This window comes from Lampris incognitus, chromosome 1, assembly GCF_029633865.1.
Source record: "Lampris incognitus isolate fLamInc1 chromosome 1, fLamInc1.hap2, whole genome shotgun sequence".
In the NCBI taxonomy this organism is placed as follows: Eukaryota; Metazoa; Chordata; class Actinopteri; order Lampriformes; family Lampridae; genus Lampris; species Lampris incognitus.
The window spans coordinates 22,239,704-22,250,083 of NC_079211.1; the positions used below are offsets into that span (position 1 = coordinate 22,239,704).

The 10,380-nt window shown below is 41.4% G+C and overlaps 2 protein-coding genes across 2 annotated transcripts; both read right to left on the reverse strand.

Moving 5' to 3' along the window:
* Positions 1-654: 654 nt before the first annotated feature.
* On the reverse strand, positions 655-2,851 carry glod5 (glyoxalase domain containing 5). Its single transcript, XM_056294005.1, has 4 exons — positions 2,676-2,851; positions 2,034-2,189; positions 1,633-1,788; positions 655-1,440 (listed from the first exon to the last, which is right to left on the reverse strand). Exons 1-4 carry the CDS (start codon positions 2,730-2,732, stop codon positions 1,297-1,299), a joined length of 513 nt encoding a protein of 170 aa, XP_056149980.1. The 5' UTR covers positions 2,733-2,851; the 3' UTR covers positions 655-1,296.
* Positions 2,852-3,124: 273 nt separating this feature from the next.
* Positions 3,125-9,949, reverse strand: rlim (ring finger protein, LIM domain interacting). The gene is made up of 4 exons (XM_056280735.1): positions 9,813-9,949; positions 8,159-8,378; positions 7,140-7,241; positions 3,125-7,051 (listed from the first exon to the last, which is right to left on the reverse strand). The coding sequence occupies exons 2-4, from the start codon at positions 8,325-8,327 to the stop codon at positions 5,412-5,414; spliced, it is 1,911 nt and encodes a 636-aa protein (XP_056136710.1). The 5' UTR covers positions 8,328-8,378; positions 9,813-9,949; the 3' UTR covers positions 3,125-5,411.
* Positions 9,950-10,380: the final 431 nt, after the last annotated feature.

A 10,380-nucleotide genomic window follows, 5' to 3' on the forward strand; every position in this document is an offset into this window, starting at 1 on the left:
GAAACTGTAAATAAATGGTAAACTTGCAAGGCACACAGGAGGATTCACTTTACAAGTAATAGCATTATGCTGGCTTATTATACACATCCGCAGACACCCATAGATGATGTGTAGAATAACTTTTTTTTCTCCTGAAACTCCCTTTTTTGTCGCTGTCCCTCTGATTCTCTACAAATAAAGAGTGTTAGAAGTGTCTAGCTGTTATTTGTTTTTATTTTTTTCCCCGAATCTAACAGGGAGTGTATTCACTTGCAAACATTCTCTTTTCAGGATGGATGACTTGGAAAAAAATATTTTACTTTATAGTTAATTGTTAAACATCACCCAAATCTGGAGCACAACCATGATTAGAAACAGCACGTAACTCTACAAACACACATTCAATGTGGATATTTGATTATGAACTGACTCATGTGGGGGGGATACCTTCCCCTGCCCCCATGCAACCCTATGTTAGGTGTTATTACACAGTATTTCTGCTCTATTTAAGCCAGAATGCAATATAGACGTCTCGATGCTATCAAGATGCATGAACTTTTCTTGTATCTTATAAATCAACTGATTCTAATCTCGATCAATGACTACAGTTTATGCCTTTTCAATCGTATTTTAGCTGTTTTTATTTCATGTTGAAAGACCTGCCCCAAGAAAATATTGCTTTTTTTTTTACTGAAATCCCATAAGATTTAAAGGGTTTTTGTTTTGTTTTTTTTGTTTTTTTGACAAATCATGAGAAAAGACAGTGATGTAGTTTAAAAAAATATATCAAAAGTCAACCTGAAAAATACCCAACAGAGGATTTCATCTTGTAGGACGGAAAGAATGTAATATAATTTGAACAAGTGATATTACACATTTCTCTCCTAACATTCTGAAATATTATTTTACAGCAAAATACCTGTATGCCCCTTTTACATCTTCATGTCTAGTCAGGAGTTTTTCACTTCAGCAGCTAAACTAGGAGTATATCTATAGTAAACTCTCTGTTTCCGTTTCTCACGCACATTGCAAATGGCAGCCACTGGTCAGTACAATTATACAGTAATTTGGGGGCCTCAGCATGGTAAACTGATGTTATCTACCTTGGCCTAATAGTAGTGCATGTGTTGCTGAACTGAGAGGGGGCCTTCAAACACAATTTTAACAAGTACTGTACAAAGTTGGTCTCCAAGAGCTGATTGATAGGCCATTCAAAAATAATTCTGGTGGTTTATTAAATGTTTGCCAGAGAAGTAAAAAAAAAAAATCCCATAAATCTGAATTTCCAAACAAAGCCTAACAAGTTATAAATACATCCTAAGAGATGTCTTCTGATGCTGGCTGGTTGTAGACTGAGACTTCGATGAGATTGTCATCCGGATCCCGGAAGTACAGTGAGGTGATGGCCCCTACAGCTCCACTCCTCTCCACTGGACCCTCCTCTATTTTGATCCCACAAGCCTGCAGAGAAGCAGGGAGAGGTCTCGAAAACCACTTGACCAACGTTAGGAATTTCAGTGGCTCCAATTTCAATCCCAATTTTTGAGTGGCATCTACTGGATACTACAGGTCAATCATTTTTTTAAATCACAACCAAGTCAGGTAACCGGTCTTAATAATAAATGACACTTAGCTATGCCAAAAGCAAAATACCTTCAAGTGTGCAGCAACTGTACCCAGAGGGGTCTTAGTGATGAGACACAGATCTGCAGACCCTGAGGTTGGTCGCCTGGCTTTGGGTTCAAATTCTGCACCAATTTGGTGAAGGTTAAACTTCTGCTTTCCAAACCCCAGGGCCTTACGGTCGCCCTTAATAAATGAATGAGAAAGACACAATGTGGAGGTCAATAAGGTACAGTCGCCATAAATGTCTAGATTGAGCATAGATCTGTTGTAAATGTAGCCTACATGTAATCAAAGCCTGCCATCTAGTGACTATTCTCCACTGACAGAAGGTGCACTTTCCCAGTTACAAGTCAGGTTCTCGTATTATATACAGGTAAATACGGAAAACGGAACCCTCAACCCTTAAGTTAGGTGTATACAGGCCATACCTTGAAAGTGATCACCTTCATGCCAAGCACTGAGGAGTAGAAATTGATGGTGTTGGGAATACTTTTCACTGTTAGGACCAGGTGGTCCAAGTGGCTCAGTTGAACTGGACAGGCGCTGTTAAATCTGAATACTCGTGACGTTTGACTGGAGAGAGTCTGCAGGACGTAAAACAAACAAATGAATATCATATGAATATGATAGGCTCCAGCATCCCCGCGACCCGAATTCGGATAAGCGGCTTGGATAATGGATGGATGGCTGGATGAATCTGAAAAGCTCTATGATCCTGTGAAAAATTATCTTTTTACATCCAATAGTTTGACAGTAGCGCCACTATGTGGTCAATTTGAGTATCACAACACTGTGGAGTGAGTCGAGATAACCGCCACATTTTTATAGCGTCTAAGTGTGACAGTTGACAAAATAAGTGATACGTCATATTCAACAAATCAATTGAACATCTTTTAGCGTAACTTTTTTTAGGTGGCATTTATTCAACGTTTATGAATATTTCGGAATGATCAGCCGTGTAAAAGCTTCATGAAGCTGCCATTTCAAGTTACGGTTGTATTTCTGTTCAAACCATGAGGCCTGATAATGAGCCAAGTGCTTGTTTCATTTTACAAAGTAAGGTTAAATACCTTCAAATAAAGTCCTTGAAAGTTTGCCAAACGAGTCCCCGCGATTACAAGCGACATCCTGGCGGACGGTGAAGCCCCTTTTATTTCCCTCTTCACCTCCTCGGTAACCGTCGAAGTTTTACCGTAATACCTGGACTATTCCGGAAGTCCATTGGACTGGTACACATGCCAGATGCGTCATTTCACATCAGTGGCTTTGAGCCGACAGTTTAACTTAAAACAAGGTCAAATTGCAAGCCCTGATAACGTTATCAATTAAAAATGAATTGATGAAAATGACTGGGAAGGAAAAAAAGAAAAACAACACGGGGAATTTGAGAGATCTTTCTCTGAAATGAACCAGCAAGGCCAACGTTTGTCACCTTTTCACCCCTAACAAAAGACAGATGCACTAGCCTTACGTTTGCTAGGTGCATAGTATGTGGCCAAAGAATCATGCAACATGTGTCTGTAATCTTTAATACTGAAAACAGTGGAGGAAAAAAATTAACACTTTTCCTAAAATTCAACATCTTCAGAATCCGTTTTCAAAGAGGATGTGTGAATCTATAGTTTGCCCTCCCCCAAACATCACATATGAACTCCAAATAATCAGCCCAAACCGGTTTTATCATTTATAACATAAATAAAAAAGGACACAGTCTAACTAGGGCATACATGTACAAATGAAAGTATACTGCATGGTGACGGAGTGCTCTTGGGGAACACTTGGCTGTTAGTCGAATCCAGGGCACAACTCTGAGGCAATATAATGCATGGCAATACAATCCATACCTAAAATGGATTTTATTGTATAACTTGTTAAACCAGAAAAGACGTTAGTTTGAATTGAGTGTACTAAACTGTCAACATAAAAAGAGCAAACAAATTTCATTTAAGACTATCATTTCCAATAATGATTGTCTTAAAACTCTCGAACCTTTATAGCAAACACAGGGCAGTAGTAATAGTGGCAAATACAAATTATGAATGTTGACAGGGTGGCTTGAAACTGTGGCCCTCCTATTCCTTTCAGTCAAAGTAATTCTTTCTAGTCATAAAGCTACAGACATGTACAGAAATTCTGAATAAAAATTTAAAAAAAAGCTTCAACACACTTAAAAAGGTAACAAGTCTTCATTTAAGAGAAATCTTAACAGTCTACAATAGTTTAGGAATAATATACACATATATATAATGGTTTGTATTTCTTTACGTTCTGCTTTTTGTATTTTTATGTATTGCACGTACATTCCAGATATGACGCCATCACACATGAGGCATTAGGTCAAAGTGGGTAAGCGTCTCTGCTATTTACTGGTGTCTTATTTGACGAGACACAAGGACAAAGACAATTATTTCAGATAAGGTAAACGTCTGACACTCAAACCTTTGGGTGAGTAATGAAAGTCATGACTGGTGTACAAGTAGTCTTTCATCAGACATCAGAATTAAATTTTTCTTGAATTCAGTTGACAAACAGGCCTTTCAGCACTTCATTTTAGGTAGGGATACACCAATACCGTGTAACAACCATATCAATTGAGTGCATTTCATTGATACAACCAATTCATCACATACACTGAACAACAAAGAATTAAACCAGTAGTGTGAGTATGATAGGACAGTATGATTTTTAGATGTATCGATTTCATTCCTCTCATTCAAGAGAACCAACATTCTATTGTGTATTTTTTTTTAAAAAGTCACTTTGCTCTAAAATTTGACCCGTCACTTGTTCATCTTGGTATTGGATTCTAGCATTCCAGACACCAACACCTTTAACTTTAACCTTTACCTGGTATCAACCCCATATCTGATGTCAGTATCGGTACAGCTCAATTACCAGGTATAAATACCTGTCAATTTTTTTGTGATCATTAAAACAAAGATGCAATATGATTCCAAAATAAACTTAAGCATTCCAAAAGTTATCTTAGTTGCACCTATCATTCACCTAAAGTCTGTACAACAATCTACATTTTAAATTTAAAACAATGCAGCAAGCTTTGACATTTTTTGAAAGTCCATGCCACTCAAAAATATTCTTGCAAGTTTTCTTGCAGATGAAGAATAAGTAAAGTTAAGCATGGTTGGATATGGTGAACCACTGTCTTGTAGTTTTGGCATCACCAGCTACCACACCTAGGGATGCTTAACTTGGATTGTTTTTTAGCCAATATAAAAATGAATTTGAAATATCAGCCATCACATTACAATACGAATTTATCAATACAAAGTATGTCTTTAATTTTTCTTTTATTTAAACAAGCCTTTTCTCCTAACATATATGTCAGGTTATGGTGAAGTTACAGGTGAAAAAAATAGTTACACTTTTAAGTGATGTGAACAAGTAAAATATCCTGGACTGATGCTGCCTTAGATGCATATTTGAACTCACGCAAAACATTAGATAATGGGTGTCAGAGGGACAAACTGGTGTACAGCATCCTAATTAAGTTCAAAACGCCAATCAGCAAAGTACTAATTAAGAACGAATATCAGCTGATACCAACGTATCATAGTTAAGAACATCCCAAATCAAACCCATAACTACATTATGGATAAAACTCGCAACTGGCATCAGGAAAAACAAAACAAAATCGAAAAACAATAAATAAACATTGGAGATAGATGTCCATCTGTACATCTCTCACAGACTTGAGGTATTAGATACCACTGATAAACTGAGAGAAAGGCCCGCTGTCTGCTATAACTGACAGAGCCAGCTATGGAAACAGCTTTCATCTCCTGCCACTACACCACACTTTCTCGATTGGCAGACACCAGAACAGCCCTACGGCAAATAGGGCAAGTGGAGTTTTCAGACAGCCAGCGGTCGATGCAGTGAACATGGTATTCATGAGAGCAAGGCAGCTTCCTTAACTTGTTTCCCTCTGCATACTCTGTAATGCAGACACTGCAAGTCTTCAAGGCATCACTCTCCCCAAAGTTGCGCATAGAGAGGTTGTCAATCTGCTCTTTGGTCAGCCCTTGGGGCTGGTCCTCATCATCATCATTGAGGAGGAAGAAGTGGGCAAGCCTTAGGAAGGGCAGTGAGCTAGGCTCCTCCAGGTTGATAGGGGGTCTAGGACGTGCCCTGCCACCAGTACCCTCCCTTGCAGCTGGACTTGAGGCCAGGCCTTCCTCTGTTTCACTTTCTACTGTCCTTGCCTCAGCTCTACTTCCAGCATCCACAGGTGGCTCATCCACAGCAGCAGCTGTAGCCCCAGCAGCATCTGGGTTGTTCAGGGCCTCGGACAGATCCGCAGGTGTGTTGGCTCCACGGGTTGAGTCTGAAGATTCTGAGTCTGAGTCCATGAGGTAGCTGAGCTCACCAAACCCCGTCATGATCTGTCTAATCATCGACTGGAGCGCCATAGAGGTCGCCTCCCCGAGACCAGTATCAGAGATCCTCCGGATAGGGATACGGATGGTGCTGACGTAGGTCCTCACACCTGCACGTTCCGAGCGCGAAAAGGTCCTGCGAAAGCCGCCACGTTCACTCTCGAAAAGGAAGGTATTGTTTGAGTTCTGTGAGCGTGAGCGGGTGCGATTGGCAATGCTGTCCCTCTGGCGATACTCGCCTGGACGCACACGACGCACCTGGAGATCAAGCATGATGGTTGGGGGACGGCGACCAGCTGCACCCCCCTCCCCACCTGTAGCTTCTCCCTCTTGAGATCTGACACTGGGGATCTCTGGGGCTGATCCTTCTCCAGTCCTAGAAGACTGTGCATCATTCTCAACAGTGCTCTGCCTAGAAAGTACATGTTGTCGAGTCCTGGAACTGCCCTCCACTGGGGGCACAGAGAGAGAAATGGGGCTATTAAAGCGGGGAGCATGCCGAGGATGATGAAGACCATCTAGCCTATCCAGGGTGAGAGGGGAGCGGCTCCTGGCCGTGCGGGCCCTGGTTCTGCGTGGTTCTGGACTGCCACTACGGGCTCTTCTCTGACCTCGACGCGGAGCAGGAGAAATTGGTGGCTGAACTGCCAAAACTGCAGGTGGACTTGGAGGTTCTGATAGCATCTCCCGTGGAACCACTTCTTCTAATTCAGGCTCAGGCTCCACTATAACGGCCACCTCTTCTACAACTGGTTCTTCCACCACCTCCTCTGTATCCATAGACACCTGTTGTCCAGCATCTGCTATTGCCGCTGGTCCCTCTGCAGTCTCCTGCCCCCCCTCAACAACGGCCTGTTGCTCATTCAAGTTGCGGTTCACATTGATTTCCAGGCTGAAGCGAAAGTCTCCACTATTTGGATTGGTCTGGCTCACTGCCCGCCATGACTGGTTGCCGCGGTGACCAGTTCTAGTTGTGTTGCCCGTGCGCCTTACGGTGTTCAGCCAGTCCAGGAGAGTATCCCCACCTGAAGAATCCTCAGAGCCTTCCACTAGTTTTAAAAGACAGTGAAGGTTAGGGAGTGCCAAAGCAAATCAATCAACCATAATAAACTTTTGAGAAGAAATTCACAAACTTACCAATGGCTTCTCCATTGTCAGCATTAGAGTTGTTATTCTGTTGCTCTGGACCATCTTTGATTTGCTGAAGTCGACTGAGCAACTCATCGGCTGTAATCTCACCTAAAGAAAGATATTAACAAAACATCAATGTTTTATTAAAAAGCAAGCTAAATTTTTTTGACAGTTCAGCTTTTTCTTCTCTGAGGATTACCACCATGTAATTCATGCACTGCCTTTTGTCTGACCACCTGAGTCAAGCTGGAAAAAAAGACACGGAGGGCTGATAATAGCTTAACCCATGACAACTGGAACAAATTATTTCTGATTTAATGCAGAGAGGAGGCTTCAGCAGATGGACCTCTCAGCTATCTGTCAGACTTTAAGTGGAAGAGAGGACAACTGTCTCAGCAAAATATTTGAAGACAGAAAAAAGTGTTATTGTGAGTAGGGAGAAAAAGAGACTGGGTACTGATATTTGTACTGTACTGGCCCATATAGCTGTTTGGTCTTCTTTGAACACAGCAACAGGACAATACTGAAAACCACCAGACTTACCAGGACATGCCACTGTCCATTCAATCCCCTCTCCTTGCTGGATGCTCCGCTAAAGGATGCTCCAAACTTACATTCCCCCCTCCACTGTCATGGGGCAGAAAGGGATTGGGCGTCTTCAGCAGTCCTCAGGCTTTTTTTTTTCTTTTCTTTTTTTAAGCATAGTGACAGAAGTTAACATATAGGCAGCTACGTTTGCTGAAAATCAGTTAAGATTGCGCTTTCTATTCAAGTGGGGAAGATGTATAGAAAAAAAAGGAAGATAAAATGACTTTTCCAATGTATTGCTTGATAGGTAATAAAACAAATTTGAGCTGGGGGAAAAATAACAAATAAAATAACTGAAGGTTGGCAGCAAATAATGTCTAGCAGAGGCAAACCTGTAATTTGCCCCAGTGTACTCCCATTTTAACCTTTACAACATCATTATTTTTACAGATTTGTCATGTCACTAATTAATTTAATTAAGATTATGGCTTTATTACCTGGAGTGCCCAAAAGATTGTTGTCTCTCATTAGGCGGTAGTCCTCATCACTAAGATTGTTGACAAACTGGTAGAACGCCTCCTCCCTGTCCAGACGGTCCAGCTGTCTTCTGCGCTGCATCTCTGACTGGTCGCTACCACTTTGCTCTGAACTGTCAGACCCCTCCATAAATGCAGACGGCAGAGAGGTTGAAGAGTGCTTTCGACCAGGATCCAGTTGCTGCAGCAAAGAAAAGAGAACATGGGAGTGCCAAACTATCTTAAATATCTAGAAACACACAGAGCTCATTGACCTTAATAATGAAATGTACAGAGTATATAACTGAACAGTTCACTAACAGTTCCTAAGAAATAAAACCAAAACCCCATGTGCACTATATTTTCAACATTGTACAGCTCACAACGTCACATGAGAACAGATCTGACGATTCTACAGCTTAACAGGTTGAGGTCTTGCAGTGGGAGTCCAATAGTAACACTCTTAAAAATTCCTCAGATTTGTCGATTGACAATCAATTTTCCACTCAACTCTTCAATATCTAAGTGTGATGGCCTTCTGAACGTGTTAGATAGGGACCTTAATAAGTTGGGTAAAATGTCAGCGCCTATCCCAAATGACCTTACATTTTATATATGTATGTATATCTATATATATATAGAGAGAGAGAGAGAGAGATACACACACAAGTGACCAGTTAGGGCCTGATACGGATACCACCAGATATCGGGGTTCATAGTATACACGGCTAGGTAGCACGTTAACCTGACTGATAGCTAAGCTACTGCTATCGTTCGAAACGTGGCCCCATCCTGGCTGTACAATACCTGGGTAGGTTGTCTCTCAAAACTTCAATGAATTACATGTGTCAAACAGTCGTTTGTCGTAATCGTAAAACCTTAGATCAGAAGTCCTCAGAATCAACAAGCAGTAGGCCACAACCGTGAAAAACAAAATGGCATCATCTAGCTAACACTCCTTAGCATGCTAATATGCTGCTGATGGTAACCAGCCTTAGCGTTACATCAGAACGTAAACAACTCGCTTTAGTGCCGTTTGACAAGCAACTACCCGGTGGTTAAAAACATGTCGTTTTAACCTACACTGCGTTAATGCTTGCCAGCACGTTGTCATTACTTTCGCCTTAGCTGGGCGGTGTTCACCGTCTATGTCAACTCCAAAGATCATTGTCTTGCTAGATCCAACAGGCTTTCAAAGCTAATTACGTCTCCGCTACCTTGACAAGCGGCTAAACGGGAGTTAGCGAATTGGCTAGCCGACTAGGGTTATTACCAATAGAGTTAACGTTAAGCTAGTTTACAAGTTCTCATCAAGTGCCCTTAGTGACATCAGTTAGTGTTAATGGAAGTATTTTCGATTTGTGTGATGAGAGTGTGTATACGCACTCTAAACTTGTCTCAAGGTCAAAGTTATAGTCAATTTTGCGAAAAGCATGGATGTATTACTGAACACGCACTTGATATTTTCCTTATAGCGTTAAGATAGTTAGCATTAACTAGCTAAATTATAGCGACGTCCGCTAAGGACGATGACGATTGCTACCCAGCTAACTTAGTTAGCTACGAAGATAACAAGCTAGTGAGAAAAGGGACATTCAGAGGAAACGGTAATGAAATACTAAGTTGTTTTTATTACCTTGAAACTTTTGTGAATATCGCTTATGGTAAATTCGGGTTCTTCAACTAGAGGCTTCTGAAACGGGGTTTCACAATATGAAAGCTAGCGAGTTCTCAGGATTCCATTTTCTATCTTTTGAGCAAAGCGACACTGGTGTTCCGGAAACTGGGGGAGAGATTGAAAGAGAAAAGGATGTTTATCTTGGGTGGTGTTTTACTCTTTTGGCTACAGCGTCACTATGCGGTGGAAATGTGAAATGACATTTGCTTCCTTTTTGAGGCGTTCAGAGAACCGATAAAGCAAAAAACATGCGGTAAAGAGAATTCAGATTCCCTCAACACCTTTCGCCCAATCCCCGCCACTGCCACATTAGATCATTTTACTTATTTAGACGTTGTAGGTTTTTGCATGCTTATGTAACAAAGCAACCCATGACATCCAGAACCCTGAATGCCCAGGGCCGGGGGCTCTTGCTATGCTGCGGGGACATTTTCCTGGTATGGTTTGGATACACTTGTCCCCTTAGAGGGAAGGGTCACTGCAAATTAATGCAAAGTTACTCTGAGTGATCACCTTTATCCTATGA

What these genes read in the sequence shown, in the direction of transcription:
- glod5 (XM_056294005.1), bottom strand. Translation starts at nt 2,732, where the DNA reads ATGTCGCTTGTAATCGCGGGGACTCGTTTGGCAAACTTTCAAGGACTT. An exon ending in TTCAAGGACTTTATTTGAAG is followed by an intron (nt 2,190 to 2,675) that starts GTATTTAACCTT and finishes TACGTCCTGCAG; the next exon opens with ACTCTCTCCAGTCAAACGTC. An exon ending in TGAAGGTGATCACTTTCAAG is followed by an intron (nt 1,789 to 2,033) that starts GTATGGCCTGTA and finishes TCATTTATTAAG; the next exon opens with GGCGACCGTAAGGCCCTGGG.
- rlim (XM_056280735.1), bottom strand. Translation starts at nt 8,327, where the DNA reads ATGGAGGGGTCTGACAGTTCAGAGCAAAGTGGTAGCGACCAGTCAGAG. An exon ending in CAATCTTTTGGGCACTCCAG is followed by an intron (nt 7,242 to 8,158) that starts GTAATAAAGCCA and finishes ATCTTTCTTTAG; the next exon opens with GTGAGATTACAGCCGATGAG. An exon ending in TGACAATGGAGAAGCCATTG is followed by an intron (nt 7,052 to 7,139) that starts GTAAGTTTGTGA and finishes TTTTAAAACTAG; the next exon opens with TGGAAGGCTCTGAGGATTCT.